At 41.1% G+C, this 23,753-nt stretch overlaps 1 protein-coding gene across 1 annotated transcript in view; it reads right to left on the minus strand.

The window, feature by feature from the left end:
• ttc3 (tetratricopeptide repeat domain 3) overlaps window positions 1-23,753 on the minus strand; it is a 120,022-nt gene that overhangs the window by 62,253 nt on the left and 34,016 nt on the right. Inside the window, exons 12-15 of the mRNA XM_078560306.1 lie at window positions 21,276-21,435; window positions 20,070-20,121; window positions 8,644-8,755; window positions 6,845-6,997 (exon numbers count right to left, since the gene is read on the minus strand). Coding sequence (XP_078416432.1) covers window positions 6,845-6,997; window positions 8,644-8,755; window positions 20,070-20,121; window positions 21,276-21,435 — 477 coding nt within the window. The remainder of the gene's footprint in view (window positions 1-6,844; window positions 6,998-8,643; window positions 8,756-20,069; window positions 20,122-21,275; window positions 21,436-23,753) is intronic.

Raw genomic sequence — 23,753 nt, forward strand, 5'->3', positions numbered from 1 at the left:
GAATAGATACATTCCAATGAGAAAGAAAAATTCCAAGGGGAGGGCCCACCATTCGTGGTTAACTAAAAAAGTTAGATAGTATCAAACTTAAAGAAAAAGGATATAATTACGAAAAGACATGTGGCAGGTTAGAAGGTTGGAAGGAATGTCAAGAATAGCAAAGAATGACAAAAAGGAGAGAACAAGGAGGGGAAAAATAAGTGTAGGAGAGAAAGCTAGCTAGTAATATGAAGATGGATAGTTAGAGTTTCTATAGGTTTTTTTATTCACAGGATGTGGGCTTTGCTGGCTGGGTCAGCATTTATTGCCCATCCCTAATTGCCCTTGAGAAGGTGGCGGTGAGCTGCCTTCCTGAACCGCTGCAGTCCACGTGGTGTAGGTACACCCACATTGCTGTTAGGAAGGGAGTTCCAAGATTTTGACCCAGCGACAGTAAAGGAACAGCGATATATTTCCAGGTCAGGATGGTGAGTGACTTGGAGGGGAACTTCCAGGTGGTGGTGTTCCCATCTATCTGCTGCCCTTGTCCTCCTAGGTAGTAGTGGTCATGGGTTTGGAAGATGCTGTCTAAGGAGCCTTGGTGAATTCCTGCAGTGCATCTTGAAGATGGTACACACTGTTGCTACTGTGCGTTGGTGGTGGGGGGAGTGAACGTTTGTGGATGTGGTGCCAATCAAGCGGACTGCTTTGTCCTGGACGGTGTCAAGCTTCTTGAGTGTTGTGGAAGCTGCACTTATCCAGGCAAGTGGGGAGTATTCCATCACACTCTTGACTTGTGCCTTGCAGATGGTGGACAGGCTTTGGGGAGTCAGGAGGTGAGTTACTCATCCAGGATTCCTAGCCTCTGACCTGCCCTTCTAGCCACAGTGTTTATATGGCCAGTCCAGTTCAGTTTCTGGTCAATGGTAACCTCCAGGATGTTGATAGTGGGGGATTCAATGATAGTAATGCCATTGAACATCAAGGGGCGATGGTTGGATTCTCTTCTGTTGGACACTTGCCTGGCACGAATGTTACTCGCCATTTATCAGCCTGGATATTGTCCAGGTCTTGCTGCATTGGACATAGACTGCTTCAGTATCTGAATGGTGCTGAACATTGTGCAATCATCAGCCAACATCCCCACTTCTGACCTTATGATGGAAGGAAGGTCATTGTTGAAGCAGCTGAAGATGGTTGGGCCTAGGACACTACCCTGAGGAACTCCTGCAGTGATGTCCTAGAGCTGAGACAGATATTTAAATAAGAGTTATTCTATTCACAATACATAATGATTTGGATGAGGGAACCAAATATAATATTTCCAAGTTTGGTGACGACATGAAAATTGGCAGGAATTTGAGCGATGAGGGTGTTAAGAGGCTCCAAGGCGATTTAGACAGGTTTAGAGTGGGGGCAAATACATGGCAGATGCAGTATAACATGGATAAGTGTGAAGTTATCCACTTCAGCAGGAAGAACAGAGTGGCAGAGCAATATTTAAATGATGATAGATTGTGAAATGTTAATGTGCAAGGGGACCTGGATGTCCTTGCATACTAATCACTGAAAGTAAGCTGTTAAGGTGGCGAATGGTGTGTTGGCCTTCATTGTAAGAGGAACTGAGTACAGGAGCAAGGATGTCTTTCTGCAGCTGTACAGGGCCTTGGTGAGACCACACCTGGGGAAGTGTGTGCAGTTTTGGTCTCCTTACCTAAGAAAGGGTAAACTTGCCATAGAGGGAGTGCAGTGAAGGTTCATCAGACTGATTCTTGGGATGGCAGGATTGTCATATGAGGAGAGATTGGGCCGACTAGGCCTGTATTCACTGGAGTTTAGAATGAGAGGAGATCTCATTGAAACGTATAAAATTCTGACAGGGATGGACAGACTGGGTGCAGAGATGATATTTCCTCTGGCTGGGGTGGGGGGGTCACAGTCTCAGGATATGGGGTAGACCATTTAGGGTAGAGATGAGGAGAAACGTCTTCACTCAGAGGGTGGTGAACCTATGGAATTCTCTACCACAGAAGGCTGTGGAGGCCAAGTTATTGAATATATTTAAGAAGGAAATAGATAGATTTTTGGAGTCTAAAGGCATCAAGGGGTATAGGGAAAGCGCAGGGGTACGGCATTGAGATAGAGGATCAGTCATGATCATATTGAATGGCGGAGCAGGTTCGAAGGGCTAAATAACCTACTCCTGCTCCTTTTTTCTATGTTTCTATATTTCGAAGCAAGCATTGGTCCTATAGAAAGTGTGTCTGTGAATTGATAATGGTAAGTAGGGAGATGGTGGACAAATTAAACAGGTATTTTGCTTTGGTCTTCACTATAGAGGACACAAGTAACAACCGGAAATAGCTGCAAATCAGGAACTAGAAGGGAGGGAGGAACTTGGGAAAATTACAATTACAAAGGGAAGTGGCATTGAGCAAATTGTTGGTGCTGCAGGCTGACAAATCCCCAGGTCCAGATGGACTTCACTTTAAGGTCTTGAAAGAAGTGGCTAGTGAGATAGTTGATGCATTGATTTTAATTTTCCAAAATTCCCTAGATTTGGGGAAGGTTCTATTAGATTGGAAAATAGCAAATGTAACTCCTTTATTCAAAAAGGGAGGGAGGCAGAAAGCAGGAAACTACAGGACAGTTAGCCCAACATCTGTCATAGGGAAAATGTTAGAAGCTATTCTTAAACATGCTTTAGCAGGGCACTTAGAAAAATTGAAAGCAATCAGGCAGAGTCAACATGGTTTTGTGAAAGGGAAATCATGTTTAACCAGTTTATTAGAGTTCTTTGAAGGAGTCACATGCTGTGGATAAAGGGGAACCGATGGATGTACTGTACTTAGATTTCTAGAAGGCATTTCATAAAGTGCCACATCAAAGGTTATTGTGGAAAATAAAAGCTCATGATGTAGGGGGTAACATATTGGCATGGATAGAAAATTGGCTAGCTAACAGGGAGCAGAGAGTAGGCATAAATGGATCTTTTTCTGGTTGGCAGGATGTGATGAGTGGTGTGCCACAGGAATCCATGCTGGGGCCTCAACTTTTTACAATTTATATACATGACTTCGATGAAGGGACCGAAGGAATGGTGGCTAAATTTGCCGACAACACCAAAATAGGTAGGAAAGCAAATTGTGAAGAGGACATAGGAGGCTACAAAGTGACATAGTGAGTGGGCAAAGATCTGGCAAATGGCTTATAATGTGGGCAAATGTGAAATCGTCCATTTTGGCAGGATGAATAAAGCTTATCTAAATGGTGACAGGTTGCAGAACTCAGATTCAGAGGGATTTGCATGTCCTAGTGCATGAATCACAAAAAGCTAGTATGCAGGTATAGCAAGTTGTTAGGAAAGTTAATAGAATGTTATTGTTTATTGTGAGGGGAATTGATTACAAAAGTAGGGAGATTATGCTTCAGTTATACCGGATGCTGGTGAGACCACATCTGGAGTATTGTGTACAATACTGGTCTCCTCATTTAAGGAAAGATGTAAATGCGTTGGAAGCAGTTCAGAGGTTTACTAGATTAATACCAAGAATGGGCAGGTTGTCTTATGAGGAAAGTTTGGACAGGTTAAGCTTGCATCCACTGGGTTTTAGAGGGCTTGATTGAAACACATAAGATCCTGAGAGGTCTTGACAGGGTGGATGTGGAGGGGATGTTTCCTTGTGTGGGAGAATCTAGAACTAGGCGTAACAGCTTAAAAATAAGGGGTCGCTCATTTAAGACAGAGATGAGGAGAAATTTTTTTTCTCAGAGCATAGTGAATCTTTGGAACTCTCTTCCTCAAAAGATGGTGGCAGCAGACTCTTTGAATATTTTTAAGGTGAGCTAGATAGGTTCTTGATTAACAAGGGGGTGAAAGGTTATCAGTGTAGACAGGAATATGGGGTTGAGGTTATAATCAGATAGGCTATGATCTTATTGAATGGCGGAGCAGGCTCGAGGGGCCGAGTGGCTAACTCCTGTTCCTTATTCTACATTTGTATTTATGTTAATTACCTCGAGATAAGACTTCTGACCCCATCTGGGGCCCCCAAGAGCTGCCGGCCATCCGGAAGCTGTGGTCACTGCTAGGACTGCCACTGAAGCCGAATGCAAGGTAAGTGGTGGTGGTAATTGCTGGGGTTAGGCAGTCAGACCTGACGAGAGGGCGATGTGGATCGGGGGAGTTGGGTGGAGATGATGGGGTGGGGGGAAAAGCAGGGGTGCTTCCAGCTTTGAGGGGGCTTCCTGTCGAAAGAGGAGATCTGTAAAGGAGGCACAGCACCCCCACCCCCCAGCCTTTCCTGTCCTAGCAGTATTACCTGCGGGTTTCCAACCTGCTACCAGCCTCAACCTGCTACTCGTGAAAGAGAGGTGGAGGTGGGTAGTGGCCATTAATTGGCCACTTAATATCCTCAATTGGTATAAGGCTGGGCGGACTGGCCACCCAACCCCTCCCCACCACTCGTAAAATTATGGCGGTGCAGGGTGGGTGGATTGGTGCAGGGAAAGGCGTCCATGGTATTTTGCCCGTTAGCAAACCTGGAGAGTGAAATTCTGGCCAACATATTGATTTCACTGAAGCTTGTATGAGTAAGCTCTCCCCAAAGGAGGACGAACATCTAGAAAAGTTTAAAGGTGTTCTTTCAGTGGGATTTCAGTTAGAACTGAACAGTTATCTGTCCTAATATCTCCTTAGGTGGCTTGATGTCAACATTGTTTGATAATTGTAGTTTTTATTAAATCTGTAGCTAAATTATTACAAGATTTCTTTGTCTGAAATTGTCAAGGTTCTTGTTGAGACTTTAACCTTCAAAGTAGGATATGGGACCTCAGCTGATAAAATGGAAGAGAAGTTTATTTAAAGAGAAGATAATGATGATACAGAAGAATTGTTAGAATTTGAATAGGTTAAAAGTACAATCCTTGCTTTCTAAACCTAACAGAGTTCTAAATGAAGGTAGTTAATTAATTTAAAAAGGTAAAGACAAACTTTACATATCATGTCAACCTAATACCAGTTTGTCCTAATGATTATAGGCCAAATTTTTGATTAATTTAATCAAGGCACATTCTTATCAATTGTCTTGTTGCTACTGGCTGGTGCATGCCTTAATACATTGTTATAAACTGAACATATATAGTTGTGACTGAGTACAGGCTGTTTTACTGAATTCAGAATTCTTTGCTGAGTTCAGGGTTTTAAAATGTCTTTGAAGCGATGTGTTAGCTTCTTAAGATGGCTGAATGAAAACAGTGAATGCAATACAGTGAACTCATATTTTTTGAATAGAGCATTCAAGAAGTGGGGTGAATTCTGGCACCTAGCGAGCAGAGACCAGAGATATTGCTAATAAAATTGGTATTACGAAAGGCGTTTTATTGTTAGAAGAGGCTAGTAATACAATGAGAATTTACATTCAATGAGCTGTGCCAGGTATAACTTCAGCAGTTTTTGGGTGTGCAAAGCAGAGGCAATGAGAGATCAAAGCAGCTGTAAGCCTCCAGCTGCCTCTGCAGGAACCAAAGTGAAAAGAATCTCATTTTGAATTCGTAAGGTGAAAATGCTTTGCCTGGTGTCTGGTTAAGTCTATATGTTGCTGTTGCCTTGATGGAAATTAGTTTGGGAATTTGTTAAAAGTTATGATAGTAATTTGTAGCCATGTGCATATATTTTAACCTGTGTAAATGAATAAAGTGTTTCATTTAGTTTTATGTAAAACCTCGAGAATTGGTGGTCTGATTCCTGAATTTAGAGTCGCATCTCAAACATAACACTTAAAATTATAGGTTATGACAGTTGTTTAAAGTTTCCCTCTGGAATTTTTAAATAACTCAGCTTTACCAACTGCATCGGTCATAACAATCTCATGTGGGATAAAGCCTACTACTTTTAGATCAGTTTGAGAAAAATTGCTATCCAGAATGATTTACATAATGCTCCTGTGAAGTGCCTTTGGACATTTTACTACATTAAAGGTGTTATATAAATGTAAGTCATTATTGTTGGATAGCGTAAAACAGAAAATATGGAAATGCAGGGCACGTCTGCAGCTGGAGAAAAGGCATTTCAATATTTTAGATGGGAACCTTCTTCAGAATTTCTCTAAATTTTAGATACCAGCAAATTGTGTATTTCAGGCATTGTCTCTAATTCAAACTTCTGGAATTTGTGTTTCGCTTTAACTCTATAGTCATTTTGCAACTGACAAACAAAAGGGTCTCTTTCTGGCAGCTGCAGAAAGCATTAAAAACCCAACATGGCTCTACAATGTTCCACTGGAGTAATACCACTGCTGTCAGTAATTGCAGGAGCCAATCAAGGAATTTACATTTTGGGTCTCCATATTGTCCAACGGAGCCCAGCAGCATGACAGAAATTAGCTCCAAAGCATTTTGTTAAAAAAAAGGGAATCTGGGGCAACGATAAGCTTACTCAGAACAAAATCAATCATCTAGAACAGTTTAAAGGTGTTATTTGAGTGCCAAACAGTAGCAAAGGCAGAACACAACTAAGGGATAAACAGTAAATGCACTGTGATAGGAACAGTTGAAGGGGAGTGTTACAGCATTAATTAATTTGAATGCATACAATTGCAACTTCATCAAGATTTATCATAACTACCAGCTTAAAAAAGAAGCTTTTGTTGGGATCAGTTGAGTGAAGAAACTCATTACATTGTAATTTGTAATATCAAGCTTCCATTGCAAACAAAATTAAAAACTACAAAGGACACGTTGATTTTCCATATATTTAATATTATTTTATTCACTCCAAAAAATAGAGATGAAAGGTCAGGCCTCATACGCAAGTTCCTTTAACATCTAAAAACAAAATCCACGGGCAGAATAATCATAAACATACCTCAAGTTTTTCAGGATCCACTAGGTTCAGCACCTTTAAGAAGGCATGTTCTGCATTGTGGGCGCGCTTGTCCAATAAGGCTATATATCCATCGTGAATCAGAGTTTTCAAATTGTTCATTATGTTGTCTGAATCATTTATAGGCATCTGCATCTAACAAAACAAAATAATCAGAAGCTACTAGCTTTATTTGCATCTTCAGAATTTAAAATTGCTATCCTTGTTTTCAAATTGCTCTATGGCCTTGTCCCTCCCTATCTCTGAAATCTCCTCCAATCCCACAGCCCTCCAAGTTATGCGTTCATCTAACACTGGCCTTTTGAGCATTTCCAAATTTTAATTGCTTCACCATTGTTGGCCATGCCTTTAGCTGCCTAGACCCTAAGCTCTGGAATTTACTCCCTAAACCTCACTGCCTCGCTACCTTTTTTCCTTCAAGATGCTGCTTAAAACCTAAATTTTTGACCAGGCTTTTGGCTACCTGCCCTAAAATCACCTTGTGTGGTCAGTGTCTAATTTTGCTTTGTAATGGCCCATGAAACACTTTGGGACATTTTATTATGTTAACGGCACTATATAAGTTGTTGCTGTTGGCTGTCCTTCAACATTATCATTCATTCTTTCATTCATCAGAAACCAAAGCCACTATCAACATGTAACTGAAACTGAACTGGACTAGCCATATAAATACTGTGTCTACAAGAGCAGGTCAGAGGCTAGGAATCGTGCGACAAGTAACCCACCTTCTGACTCCCCAAAGCCTGTCCACCATCTACAAGGCACAAGTCAGGAGTGTGATGGAATACTCTCTACTTGCCTGAATTAGTGCAGCTCCCACAACACTCAAAAAGCTTGACTTCATCCAGGACAAAGCAGCCCCGCTTGATTGGCACCACATCCACAAACATTCACTCCCTCCACCACCGACGCACAGTGGCATCTTCACAAGGGCAACTAGGGATGGGCAATAAATGCTGGCCCAGCCAGTGAAGCCACACCCCATGAACGAATAAAGTACCATGTACAACAATGTGAAATATGACAGAAAATGGTACCATGCATTATATGTTGGCAACATACTCTAGTTTAAGCAGAGCATCTCTGGTGTGTAATCTTCGTTGTTTTCAATGGAAGATAAGGGAGCAGTATAGGATTCCAGTATGAGCAGCATCAGGCACTTGGCTAAATTTTACAGGGGCCGAGCAGGGGCTCCCCCCATCGAGGTGGAACATCTTCCCCCGAGAGCTGCCAAACAAATGGCCAGCAGCTTTGTGGTCCTTGCAATGGCACTGGGACTGGTGGCCACTGCTGGGGATGCAGGCATTCAGCGATGAAGCCAGAACTTTAAAGTGAGTCGGGGTCTTGGTTGTGCCGGCGGCATGCGGGGGAGGCCCCCGGCAAGGTGGGCGCGTGGCCGGGCAGAAGGAGGGGAAACGCAAGGGTTTGGAGACCTGGGGGGTGGGCGGGGGGACTTTACAATTCCTATAAAAGCAGGCAACACCAAACATGCCCAGAACCCTCACCCTTTAAAGGGGTACCAGCCCGACCTGCGAAACCTGCTAGTCCACACATTTGGCATGGGCCAATTGCACAACGAGTAAAATCCCAGCAGTGTTACTAAAGGGCTTCAATTGGCTCACAGGCAGGTGGGCCTCCCAACACCAGTAAAATTACAGCAGGGGCGGCCAGGTTGGCACGCTTTATGGGTTTTCTCATTTAGATACCGTGGCTAGCTCCTAATGTTATAAATATATAGTATGGGTGTTTAGCCATGCAACAATTAAATATCTTCTTGTCACCTTTTCTGGATATTGCAGAAGGCGAGTCTTTAATCCATTTCTTTCCTGGTTTCTCTTGGATTCAATTTTGTGGCTTTCATATAATGGCTTAGTTGAAAACCTTGACTGCTCCCTGGAGTTTACAAAACAAAAGCAAAAAATAACAAAAAAATCATGGCTCCTTTAGTGTTTAAAGGGGGCAGCATCTGTATATTGTCACGACTCACTGGGGATAGTGCACTGTAATATCAAGCCCCACTGCTCCCCAAGCCGCGACAAATGTGAAAAAAGTTTGATCACCCACCTAATTGTTTAATTTAGGTTAATAGAATACGAGCACCAGGTTTGTAAACTAATAAGTAAATAACTGCCTAATGAACAAATTGTCTTCAACCAGTGGCAAGAGAGAAATATGAACTGCTAATTTCTAACTCTATAGCCTAAACTGTACCTCTTCTTAAATCCCTATACACACACATACAAGACACATAAGACAGACAAAAATATGGATTTTAAGGGTGGGATAAAACAGTTCAATAGCACCAATTCCAGAGTACAGGATTTGATTGATGTCTTCCAAATTCCTTTCAGTTCTTCGTTGATGGCATGAGGTGGTCTTCCAGCGCTTTCAGTTTTTAGTTCACTGGTTGAGCACTTGCCTTTCAAAGCCTCCAACAGTGATTTTTCCCGTTGCCTCTTGACAGGGGTTTTCAGAGAGAGAGCAAGTTATAGAGATATGAGGAGAAAAAGCTATTGATGTAGAATTACAGGAATCTGACACACACAGGAGCAAGGGGTTTTAGGTCTCTTTCTTTTCAGGCTAGGAGCTATTCTGCTGCACTGCTCTTATACAAACCCCGGTCACCTGGTCAGGAGCCAATTAAAATATCGTTGCCAGGCAGTTCCCCATTAGACCAGACTTCTTCTCAGCACCATCCTGTCTTTCATGGCACACTCTGTTCCAGCAACATTGTATATATCCTTCACACTGTTCCAGTAGACATGTCCTTCAAACTGCAGCCATTGTAATTTTAATCCATGGTCCAACAGAAATAAAAAGATATGTTCTTTACATGCCTCCACCCTTAAAAGATGAAACGCCATTTCAAAACACGTTTCATCACAAGGTATGTGACACATGGACAACAAAACACAGGACTTACTTCCATTCATCCTTCCTCCCCCTTGTACAATCGTCAGCATTTCTTACCTCATTAACTTATTTTAGTATTTTACACCCGGGATTATCCCATTATCTTTGCCGGCAATGTGAACAATCTTTACATTGAATGGTTGAAACAACAGACTCCATCTAAACAGTCTTGCATTTTGAGTTTTAAACTTTTCAATGAACACCAGCAGATTGTAGTCAGTGTAGATTAGTGTTTCTTTGTTATTGTGTCAAGCATAAACTTCAAAGTGTTGAAGAGACAACAACAATGCTAGATTTTCTTTTTCCACTGTACAGTACTTTCTCTGATATTGATTTAGTTTCTTGGAAAAGTACCCCACCGACTTCTCTATCCCAAATTAATCATCTTGTAATAGGACTGCACCTAGCATCAAGTGCCATTTTAAAAGGTTCAGTAAAGTCAGGTGTGGCCAACACTGGTTCATTTATTAAGACTGCCTTCAGCTTTTCAAGGGCTGCTTGGCATTCAGCTGACCATACCACATTTGCTCGTTTTCTTAACAAATTGGTGAGAGGTACAGCTATGGTGCTGAAGTTAGGCACAAACTTCCTATAAAACCCACACATTCCAAAAAACCTCATGATTTCTCGTTTAGTTTTAGGAATGTGGAATTCTATTAGAGGGTTCACTTTTGCTGTTCTTGGCAACACTTGCCCTTGTCCTACGATATGACCTAGGTAATTTACCCTTGCTTTTGCAAATTCGCTTTTGGCCATATTTATGACTAAGTCAGCCAACTGCATTTGCTTAAACAGGTCCTCTAATTCCTTTAGATGTTCTTCCCATGTGCCACATCCTCTAAAGAAAGCACACAGTTATGTACTTCAGCTATGCTTGATTCATAAGTCTCTGGAATGTAGCTGGGGCATTTTTAAAACCCAAATGGCATGACTCAACATTGATACAATCTATTTGGTGTAACAAAGGCTGATATTTCTTTGGCCTTTGATGTTAATGGCATTTGCCAGTACCCCTTCAATAGAACAATTTTAGAAAGCAATGAGGCAGTGACAACCCTATCAATATAATCTCCTAACTGAGGAAATGGGTATGAATCCGTCCTCGTTACTGCATTCACTTTCCGGTAGACTATATAAAATCTAGTTGATCCATCCGGCTTTGGAACGAGCACTACTGGTGAACTCCAGTTGCTTTGGCTAGGCTCAATCAGTTGACTTTCCAGCATATATTTGATCTCTGTTTCGACCTGAACTTGTTTCTTTGGGCTCAGCCGATAGGGATGTTGTTTTATCGGCACTGAGTCTCCTATATTCACATCATGTCTAGCTAATGTAGTACATCCCTACAAATTCCTTTATACTTCCTAAGTAACCTTATTAGATCTTCCCGTGGTCCTTCCTCTAAATATGAGGACACAGTGTCTTACTGTCCCAGTATTTTCGTATTGGCTAGCCGAATTGTAGGAGGTTCGCTTTGTGCACTGTCTTCTTCTCCCTCTACCTTACCCTCACTGTCTCTGTCATCCTCCATTACTCCTACCACCTGGGATACTTGCTCTTTCCTATTATCTTCGCTGCGATGATATTGCTTCAAATGTTTATGTGACATAACCGTTTCTTCTTCCTCCACTCAGGAGTATCTATCAGGCAAGTCACTTTTCTAACTCTCCTAACTACCTTGTAGGGGGCACTGAATTTCACTTTCTAGGTTTCACCCTGCAAAGGCAATAATACCAATACTTCCTCTCCTGCTTGGAACGTTCTAGTTGTAGAATGTTTATCTGCCCATTCTTTCATTTTCGCTTGGGAAATTTTTTAATGCTCTTGTGCTATTTTACATGCTCCTGTAAGTCTTTCTAGAAAGATGGACACATAATTCAACATGGAGGATTCGTCTTTTTGCTTTAGAAACTTTTCCTTAATCACTTTTAATGGATCTCACCTTTCATCACCATAGATCAATCCAAATGGACTATATCCAGTAGATTCATTTGGAGAATCTCTAGAAGCAACTAGTAAGAAATCTAATCCTTTGTCCCAATCCTTTGGGTATTCATGGCAATAGGTCTTAATCATGGTTTTGAGAGTCTGATGGTATCTCTCTAAAGTTCCCTGTGTCTGTGGGTGATAGGCAGTAGGCTTTATTTGTTTGATACCCAAACTACTGATTATGTCCTGGAAAATTTTAGACGAAGTTACAATCTTGGTCAGATTTTATTTCAATTGGTAGGCCATAATGAGTGAAAAACTAAGTTAACTTTTCCACTACCATCTTAGTTGTAATTGTCCTTAATGGAATAGCTTCTGAAAATCCAGTTGTCATATTCATGATTGTAAGGATATACTGATGTCCTGCTTTTGTTTTGGGTAATGGTCAATCTATTAATCTATTAACAATCTATTAATACCTGTCTGGATGGTTCTTCAAAAACTGGTATGGGTATTAAAGGTGCTGGTTTGATTACATGTTGAGGTTTACCTACTACCTGACATGTATGACACGTCTTACAAGATTGCACTACATCCTTATGGAGAATTGGCCAGGTAAAATGCCTGTTTATCAATGCTTGGGTTTTCCATATTCCTACATGTCCTGCCATAGGAATTTCATGTGCTACTCGCAGTATCTCCTTATGATATTTGGGCAGTATCACTATCTGATGAACAATGTCCATTCCTCATCTGCAAGTTTATGAGGGTGTCCCCACTTCATCAGAACTCAGTTTTTAATGTAATAGCACTCCGAAACTCCTCCCACCCCATCTTCAGCGTGAGCTGACTGTGCTAACTTGTTTAACTCTGGATCTGCTTTCTGAGCCTCAATTAATGAAGACCTGCCGAACACTTCCTTTGAATTATCCTCATCCTTAAAGAAAGTTTCGGCTACTCTAACATCTGCTCGTGGCATTACTTTGACCTCTAGTGATGGACTTTGTTCAGCCATTTCTCTGGTCACCACACATGATGGAAAAATACCAGGGACTTGTTCTTGTAACTGTTCCATCTCTTTAGCCTCTCTTGGACTTTCCGTAATTATGAGCGAAGCTATAACCTTTACTCCTGCCAAATCATCCCCCAGGAGTAAATCAATTCCATCCACATAGTTCCTCAACCACTCCTACAACCAACGATCAAGACAACAAATCACACTCCAAATGCACTTTGTACAATGGAACGGGGATATACTCTCCGCTTATCCAGCTTACCAATACTTTAGCTTTCATTGAACTCTCTGGAGGGAAAACTAAGTCCTTCACCAGCAAAACGGTTTATGTAGTTCCTGTGTCCCTTAATATAGTTATGGCTTTAGCTACATCATTTGATGAAAAAAGGGTTAGCTTTCCTTTAGACAAAAATCTTTTATATCTCTCATCTCCCTTATTCACTTCATCTGCATTCACAGCAGTGGTTACCTCCAGTCCCTTATTTGTAGTTAAAGCTACAATTTGATCTGTGGCATTTTCTTTAAGTTCCCTTTTCGGACTCACTCTTACAAACTCCAACAAGTCCCATGGGCTTCCCTTGCAACTTCGAGCATTCTGAACAAATGTGTCCCACTTTATTACAATGGAAACACTTAGGCCTTTGAGTTTCACCTCCACCCTCAGTACCTTCCTTCCTGATCTGGGGAGGAGATCGCAAGGTATTCTGAGCTATCCATTCTTTACCCTGACTACTTGCCTTCCTTTCACTCTCCCACATTCTATCCGTTTCAAATTTTTGGGGGTGATAGAAAAAGGTTTAGTTTTATGGATCAGCTCATAATCGTCAGCCATTACTGCTGCCTGTCTAGCAGTTGCAACCCTTTGGTCTTTAACATGGGTTCTTATTACAGAAGGTAGGGAGTTTTTAAATTCTTCCAAGAGAATGGTCTGAGAACTTCATAGATAGTTTCAACTCCTAATGCTTGTATCCACCTGTCAAAACTACTTTGCTTAATCCTTTCAAATTCAATGTAAGTTTGCCCAGGCTGTTTCCTTGAATTTCCACCACTTTTGTCTATATACTGCAGGGGCCAACTCATATGCACTCAAAATGGTCTTTTTCACCACGTCATAATCCCTAGAAACATCCTCTGACAGTGAAGCATAAATTTCCTGTGCTCTACCTGTCAATTTGCTCTGCATGGGCAATGTCGTTTTCCTTTGGCCAATTCATCAGTTTAGCTATCTTCTCAAGTGAAACAAAGAGTGCTTCAACATCCCTTTCCTCAAACCTTGGAAGAGCTCGTAAAAATTTAAACATCTCCCCACTGGGTTCTGATCTAGAAATAAGTCCTGCTTCACCTGCTGATGTCTCTTTTTTAACTGCCAGCATTCTAAACAGGAATTCTCTCCCTCTCTTTTTCTCTTTCCTGTCTGCGTAACCTTGCCATTTCTAACTCCCTTTGGACTGCTCCCTCTCTTTCCTTTACTTTTTCTTTCTCTGCCTTTTTTCTGCTTCCTCTAGCTCCAAATTTTTTATTTGCAACTGAATTTGAGCCCATTCCAAGATGGAGAATTTGGTCTCTTGCGTATTTCTTCCAATTTCAAATGCTGTGCTATCTCTTCGATTATCTCGCCTTCCCAGCTTTGGCAGGCAGTCCTACTCTTCATTTACTTGCCAAATCAATTAACCTGGCTTTTGGAATCCTTCGTATAATTATCAGGGACATCTCTTCCACTTGAAGGAAACCTTTAGCGGTTTCCAGTGCCATCTTATTTTTTGACAGCACAAACCTGGTGTTTCCTTTTAGTTTTTATTACTTACTAAATCTACACCCAAGTTGTCATTGTCTTTTGTTCCAAAATATCCCCAACCTGAGCCTCCAAACTTTGTCACGACTCACTGGGGATAGTGCGCTGTAATATCAAGCCCCACTGCTCCCCGAGCTGCCACAAATGTGAAAAAAGTTTGATCAACCCACCTAATTGTTTAGTTTAGGTTAACAGAATACAAGCACCAGGTTTGTAAACTAATAAGTAAATAACTGCCTAATGAACAAATTGTCTTCAACCAGTGGCAAAAGAAAGAAATACAAACTGCTATTTTCTAACTCTATAACCTAAACTCTACTCGTTTTTAAATCCCTATACACACACATATAATACACATAAGACAGACAAAAACATGGATTTTAAGGGTGGGATACAACAGTTCAATAGCACCAATTCCGGAGCACAGGACTCGATGGGTTAATTTTAATCGATGTTTTCCAAATTCCTTTCAGTTCTTTTGTTGATGACACGAGATGGTCTTCCAGTACTTTCAGTTTTTAGTTCACTGGTTGAGCACTTGCCTTTCAATGTCTCTAACAGTGATTTTTCCCTTTGTCTCTTGACAGGGGTTTTCAGAGAGAGAGCAGGTTATAGAGATATGAGGAGAAAAAGCTATTATTGTAGAATTACTGGAATCTGACACACGCAGGAGCGAGGGGTTTTTCTTTTCAGGCTGGGAGCTATTTTGCTGCACTGCTCTCACACAAACCCTGGTCACCTGATCAGGAGCCAATTAAAACGTTGTTGCCAGGCAGTTCCCCATTAGACTGGACTCCTCCTCAGTACCATCCTATCGTTCATGGCACTGTTCCAGGACAGTAACATTGTATATATCCCTCACACTGTTCCAGCAAACATGTCCTTCAAACTGCAGCCATTGTAATTTTAACCCACAGTCCAACAGAAATAAAAATATCTTTTCTTTATAATGTGTACATGTAATGGGATAGGAAACAGAACATGTTAGAACAATAACTTACAAGTTAAAATAAAATGCTTAACTCATCCACATAATAAGCAAATATTTTGGATCTCCACTCAGCAGGCAGCCAGACAAGTGCATAACAAGATTTAGTCTTTTCCTATAAATAACCAGTCCTGTCCTACAATTAACCAATTATGATACATAGTTTAATTAAAAAGAGGCAGATGACACCAATATTTACTCAAATCAACAATTGTGTGCGCTAGATTTTATTTTTACTGCAAGCAGTTGCAACATAGCATTAACAATATTTCAGGAACTGCATTCCAAAAAGCCCCAAATAATCTCAGGGAATGAACAAGCAATACAGCACAAATAATTCAATGGTGTTACCATTGCTGAATCCTCCACCATCAACATCCTGCGGTTATCCAGGAATCAGGCTATTTTGAATCTGGTAATGTGCAATGAGGCAGCTTTAGTAAATGATCCCAGAGTAAAGGATCCCCTAGGAAACAGTGACCACAATATGGTAGAATTTAGCATTCAGTTTGAGAGTGAGAAACTTGGGTCAGAAACAACTGTGCTAAGCTTAAATAAGGGTAATTGCAATGGATTGAGGGCAGAGTTGGCTGGAGCGGACTGGGAAAGTAGTTTAGCAGAAAAGATGGATAATGAATAATGACAGACATTTAAGAAAATAGTCCATGACTCTCAACAAAGTTTTATCCCGGTGAGGAAGGGGGATTCAAGGAAGAGGATAAACCAGCCATAGTTAACCAAGGGAGTTAAGGACAGTATCAAATTGAAAGAAAAAACATACAATGTGGCAAAGATTAGTGGTAAGCTAGGGCATTGGGAAAGTTTTTAAAACCAACAAAAGATGACCAAAAAATTAAGAGGGAGAAAATAAAGTTTGAGGGTAAACTAGCAAGTAATATAAAAACAGACAGTAAGGGCTTCTTTAAATAAATAAAAAGGAAGCGAGAGGCCAAAGTGAACATAGGCCCTTTAGAGAATGAGGCTGGGGAAATAATAATGGGGAACCAGGAAATAGCAGAGGAGTTGAATAAATACTTTGCTTCAGTCTTCACTGTAGAAGACACTAATAGCATTCCAAAAATACTAAATAATCAAGGGTTAATTTTTGGGGGGGTGGTGGGGGGAGGAAACAAATACAATAACTAGAGAAGAAGCACTAGGGAAACTAATGGGGCTAAAGGCCGAAAAGTCTCCTGGATCTGATGGGTTGCATCCTAGGACATTAAAGGAAGTAGCTGCAGAGACAGTGGATGCGCTGGTAGTAATCTTCCAAAAATCCTTAGATTCTGGAGAAGTCCCAGAAGATTAGAGAACGGCCAATGTAACACTCTTATTCAAAAAGGGTGGGAGACAAAAAATAGCTAACTTTAGGCCAGTTAGCTTAACATCTGTCATTGGGAAAATGTTGGAGTCTATTATAAAGGATGTTATAGCAGAGCAATTAGAAATACATAATTCAATCAAGCAGAGTCAGCATGGCTTCATGAAGGGGAAATCATGCCTAACAAATTTATTAGAATTCTTTGTGGAGGTAACAAACAGGATAGATAAAGGGGGACCAGCAGATGTAATATATTTGGATTTCCAAAAGACATTCGATAAGGTACCACACAAAAGGCACTTAATAAGATGCCCATTGTGTTGGGGGTAGTATATTAACATGGATAGAGGATTTGCTGACTAATAGAAGACAGAGAATTGGGCTAAGGGGGGCATTTTTGAAATGGCAGTCTGTAGCTAGCAGAGTGCCATAGGGATCAGTGCTAGGGCCTCAATTATTTACAATATATAATGACTTAGATGAAGGGAGTGAATGTACCATCGCCAAGTTTGCGGATGACACAAAAATAGATGGGAGGGCAAGGGGTGAGGGTAACACAAGGAGTCTACAGAGGGATATAGACAGGTTAAGTGAGTGGGCAAAAACTTGGCAAATGGGCTATAATGTGGGAAAATGTGAGATTATGCACTTTGGCAGGAAGAAGAGGAGCTGAATATTATTTAAATGGAGAAAGACTGCAGAAAGCTGCAGCGTAGAGGGATTTGGGTCCTTGTGCATGAATCCCAAAAAGCTAACATTCAAGTTCAGCAGGTAATAGGGAAGGCAAATGAAATGTTGGCATTTATTTCAAAGGGAATGGAGCAGGAAAATAGGGAAGTCTTGCTAAAACTATATAAGGCACTAGTTAGACTACACCTAGAATATTGTGAACAATTTTGGTCCCCTTATCTAAGGAAAGGTATACTGGCATTGGAGACACTCCCGAGAAGGTTCACTAGGTCGATCCTCGGTATGGAGGGGTGTTTTTTTTTTGAGGAGAGGTTGATTGGGTTAGGCCTCTAATCATTGGAGTTAAGAAGAATGAGAGGCAGCCTTATTGAAACATATAAGGTTCTTAGGGGGCTTGACAGGGTAGATGCTGAGAGTCTGTTTCGCCTTGTGCGAGAGTCTAGGACCAGAGGGCATAATTTTAGAGTAAGGGTTCACTCATTTAAGTCAGAGATAAGGAGGAATTTATTTTCTCAGAGGGTAGTGAATCTGTGGAATTCTCTACTGCAGAGGGCTGTAGAAGCTGGGTCGTTAAGTATATTCAAGGCTGAGATAGACAGATTTTCAATTAGTAAGGGAATTAGGGGCTATGGAGAAAAGGCAGAAAGTGGAGTTGAGGATTACCAGATCAGCCATGATCTCATTGAATGGTGGAGAAGGCTCGATGGGCTGAATGGCCTACTCTTGCTCCTATGTCTTATGGTCTTATCATTAACCAGAACCACAAATATTGTGGCTATAAGAGGTCAGAGGCTGGGAATTCTGTGGTGAGTAACTCACCTTCTGACTCCCCAAAGCTTGTCCACTATCTACAAGGCACATTTCAGGAGTATGATGGAATACTCTACACTTGCCTGGATGAGTGTAGCTCCAACAACACTCAAGAAGCTCCACACCATCCAGGATAAAGCACCCTGCTTGATCAACATCCCATCCACCACCTTAAACATTCACTCTCTCCACCACCAGTGCACAGCTGCAGCAGTGTGTACCATATACAAGATACACTGCAGCGACTCACTAAGTCTCCTTCAACAGCACCTTCTAAACCTGGAACTTCTACCACCTTGAAGAACAAGGGTAGCAGTTGCATGGGAACACCACCACTCACAAGTTCCCCTCTAGTTCACAAACCATGTTGATTTGCAACTATATCGCATTTCTTTCACTTTCACTGGGCCAAAAACCTGGAACTCTTTCAAGCGGCACTGAGGGTTTACCTACACCAGAAGGATTGTGGCAGTTAAGAAAAGCAGCTCACTACCACCTTTTCAAATGTTACGACACAGCAGTTGGTAAAGACTGAGTTGTTTAAACCACAGAGGGAAACTTGAACAACTGTCATAACCTATATTTTCAATTGATATGTTTAAGGTGCAGCTCTGAATTCAGGAATAAGACTGCCAGGCCTCAAGAGGTTTTTAAATATCTAACTAAATTAAACATTTATTAATTTAACAGCAAATCAAACACATACACATGTCTACAAATTACTACCATAATAACTTTTAAACAAATCCCCAAATTAATCACTCCCAGGTAAATCTCTACCAAAGCAACAGTAACCCATAGGGTTTAGACAAACACCAGGAAAAGCATATTTGACCTAATGAATTCAAAATGAGGTTCCTTTGCAGACACAGTTGGAGGCTTACAGGCTGGTTAGATCTTAAATGCCTCTGCCTTACGCACAATTTCCTTTCCCTCTTTATACCTAGCTTCCCCTTTGAATGTAAATTTTCCATGGTATCCTAGGTTTTTAATGTCACACTTTCCTAACAATAATATTTTCATCCCACTAATTTTATTAGTAATATAAACACATCGCTTGGCATGTCCCAGCTAGGTGCAAGATTTTATTCCCACCTTTGAATGCTTTATTCTACTAATGCAAATTTACACTTTACCTTCTATCCTCCTTACTACCATCTAACATCTCAAACTACTGTACATCAAAGCACCCAGACTAGTTGGCTTTAATCCAATTAAGTCACACACACACATTGACACAGACCCCACTACAATTCCATTTTAAAAATAATTTCCAACAACATTATAGACATTAACATCTCTTCACGACAAGGGCAATTAGGGAACAGCAATAAATGCTGGCCTTTCCAGCAATGCTTACATCCTATGAAAGAAAGGAAACAACTCTAAAGCTTCAATGCATTTCCCGAGTTTGGTGCTCTGAAGAAGCAATACTCTGTAGAACTGAACTCTATGCTACTTACTCCACTTGTTAGTATAAATGTAGGAGGCTTTTGCTACCAAAAATTCCAAAGTCCTTAGTCAGCACTTGCTGACAATTGCCAGGTTCTAACTAGCCACCTAACTGTCCAACTGCCACTAACAGGCAGCTTATTTACCACCGACTAACACTGTGAAAGAAACTTTAACCGTAGCCTGTAGTTGAGTAAAATGGTAAATGCAAAACTTAACTAAACTTCAGACTTTTGGAGAGTTCCAGATCAGCTGAAAGTAAGGTGGCCCATTTCTCTATCATACAAACAGACTTACTTTTTGGTGTTTAGTTCTTCCTTTAATCCATCAGCCTTTGGTCTTCCACGATCTGAAGAAAAGCAAATTTTAAAAATGTATATAAAAAGATAAATGGTAAAGGTTTATGATGCTGATTAAAAACAGTTCCTTCATTTGTGACTGGTTAGTCACTGGGCCAACCTTGACACTGAATTACAGGAACAAATAATAATCCACCACTGAGATCAATATTTCAGAACTGTGAAAATAAAAACTATGACGACTCAGTTTACATTAAAGTGGTGCAGCAGCAATGATCGAAAATACTTCCATTTATTCTGTGTAGAGCGAAGAAAGGTAGGAGACAGACACAGCAAGAATTATGATATTAGACAAATAGGAAATTGAAAACATATTACTATCAATACAAGTTTTTGAAAGAAAAATTCTTGAAATGGCACACCAAGGTGGTAAAATACATAGCACTACAGAAGTATAATGAGTGACTCAGAGTCTGACATGAGGAGCTTCTGATTTTAGTAGGGCTGTTCACTGTCAAAGTTCCTAGTGATCTGCTACAGAGATACACAGGCATAAGCTTAGAAAGCAGATGCAGAACAATGCTGGATATAGACACAAACAAGGTGGTTAAAATGCAGAAGGAAAAAGTTGGGGTACTGATGTAACAACTTCCTTTATACAATAATTTATTTTCTTCTTGAACAGGAAGAAAGAGCAAAATTACTCAAAATAAGGGTAGTACAGAATGCAGTTAGTGTGCGTGTCAAGAAAATAGACATACAGGTAAAATTCAATGAGTACAAGCACTACATAAGGCAAACACAGCCAAAAAGAACCATGATCTTCATTTCCTAACTGCAATAGTAAGGATCATAGGATTTCAAAATGATAAATCTTGAATTTAAATTTCTGCACCTCAATGAGAATTAATTTCAATCTTCAATTTTTTGTTGAATTAAATTCTTATAATACACACACATCCTGATTCATTTCGAATAACTGATTATGGAATGTCACTGGATGGGCTTGCAGTGACTCCAACACTAGCACTGTGCATCATTCATGAATGCAATCAGTGCACATTGCAAGAGTTGAAAAAGGAAAAATCAGCAATAGACTTTTAAAGGTGGAGTTGATCAAATTTGGAACTTTACTTAAATCAAAAAGGTAACACCAAGAGGTGTGTATATATATATATATATATATAAATAAAATTATTGTTACTTTCATCTCGCAGCTTTTTAAGGAATTTTTCTTTCTGCTGAATTAAATCCCGAATTCCATCCGAAACATCCTTGCACAATTCTTGAGCTTTGGTATTAGCATCAATAGCTCGCTTGTGTTCTCCCATCAAGAACAAGGCATCACACAGGCGATAGTGGCCCTGGCAAATTAAAGTTAAGCATCAAAACTAGAAATTGTGCTAGAATCCTTTCACAAGGTATATCAAGAAAAAAAAATTCAAGAATGTACAATATTCATTTACATTTCAAACACGCAAGCACATCAACTTGCCATTTATTCTAACTAAAAAACTGTAATGTGCCATTTTGAATTACTTTGTACACAGACATGTGAAGCAGTCCATGCCCACATGCAGCAAGACCTTTGGTTGATAAGTGGCAAATAACATCTGCCCCACACAAGTGCCAGGCAATGATCATCTTCAACGAGAGAGAGTCTAAGCACCTTTCCTTGGGGTTACCATTGTTGAATTTCCCCACCATTACCATCTTGGGGTTACCACTGACCAGAAACTTAATGCACAAGCCCCACATAAATACAGAAGGTCAGAGATTGGGTATTCTGCAGAGAATAACCCACCTCCTGATTTTTCAAAGCCTTTCCACTATCTACAAGGAACAAGTCAGGAGGAGGTATAATGGAATACTCTCCACTTGCCTGGCGAGTACAACACTGAAGAAGATTGACACAACATCCCATCCACTACCTTAAACATTCATTCTTTTCATCACTGACGTACCACGGTTGCACTTTGTATCATCTACAAGATGCACTGCATCAACTTGCCAAGGCTACTTCGACGACACAAAGCTATGACCTTTATAGCCTACAAGAACAAGGGCAGCAGGCAACTGGGAACACCATTAGCTACAAGTTCCATTCTGTGCCATCACCATCCTCACTTTGGAAGTATTTTGCTGTTGCTTCATTGTCACGGTATCAAGATCCTGCAATTCTCTATCTAACAGCACAGTGGATGTACCTACACCACACAGACGGCAACGATTCAAGAAGGCAGCTCACTCACCTTCGAGGGCAATTAAGGATGGGCAATAAATGCTGGCTTTGCCAACGATGCCCACATCCCACGAATTAATAAGAAAAATATTTTGTTCAGTTATCCCATAATCTCTCTGCTGGATCAAGTAAACAAAAGTCTAAGAGGCCTGTTGCAGCCAACCAAAAAGAACTGAGAGTGAGACCTTCTAAGTTTTTTAAAAACATTTGCAGAAGGGTTGTTATAATATATTTCCTCAAACAGACTAGAATTTTAAAAAAAATATCTACTGGAAGGGGTCAGAAAGCGAATATGAGATTGCCACGTTACTCAAGAGTGGGAAGGTCATGAGTGATCCAGGTCAGCTTCACATGGTTAACTACTTAATAATTTCATAAGGTATTGAAACAATTCCTGAAACTTGGTCTTGAACAAACATGTACTAACTAGGGATAAAAACAAAAAGCTACTGCGGATGCTGGAAATCAAAAACAAAAACAGAATTACCTGGAAAAACTCAGCAGGTCTCCACCCAATCTCCACCCCTCCATCATTTTCACATGGTCCATCTCTGACACTTCCCTTCCCTTCCTTGACCTCTCTGTCTCAATTTCTGGTGATAGACTGTCCACCAATATCCATTACAAGCCTACCAACTCCCATAGCTACCTCGACTACAGCTCCTCACACCCCGCTTCCTGTAAGGACTCCATCCCATTCTCGCAGTTCCTTCGCCTCCGTCGCATCTATTCTGATGATGCTACCTTCAAAAACAGTTCCTCTGACATGTCCTCCTCCTTCCTTAACCCAGGTTTTCCACCCACACTCGTTGACAGGGCCCTCAACCGTGTCCGGCCCATCTCCCGTGCATCCGCCCTCACGCCTTCTCCTCCCTCCCAGAAACATGATAGGGTCCCCCTTGTTCTCACTTATCACCCCACCAGCCTCCGCATGCAAAGGATCATCCTCCGCCATTTCCGCCAACTCCAGCATGATACCACCACCAAACACATCTTCCCTTCACCCCCCCGGCGGCATTCCGTAGGGATCGTTCCCTCCGGGACACCCTGGTCCACTCCTCCATCACCCCCTACTCCTCAACCCCCACCTATGGCACCTCCCCATGCCCACACAGAAGATGCAACACCTGCCCCTTCACTTCCTCTCTCCTCATCGTCCAAGGGCCCAAACACTCCTTTCAAGTGAAGCAGCATTTCACTTGCATTTCCCCCAACTTAGTCTACTGCCTTCACTGCTCCCAATGCGGTCTTCTCTACGTTGGAGAGGCCAAACGCAAACTGGGCGACCACTTTGCAGAACACCTGCGGTCTGTCCGCAAGAAAGACCCAAACCTCCCTGTCGCTTGCCATTTTAACACTCCACCCTGTTCTCTTGTCCACATGTCTGTCCTTGGCTTGCTGCATTGTTCCAGTGAAGCCTAACGCAAACTGGAGGAACAG

The sequence above is a fragment of the Cetorhinus maximus genome, chromosome 16 (assembly GCF_964194155.1).
Source record: "Cetorhinus maximus chromosome 16, sCetMax3.hap1.1, whole genome shotgun sequence".
NCBI lineage: Eukaryota > Metazoa > Chordata > Chondrichthyes > Lamniformes > Cetorhinidae > Cetorhinus > Cetorhinus maximus.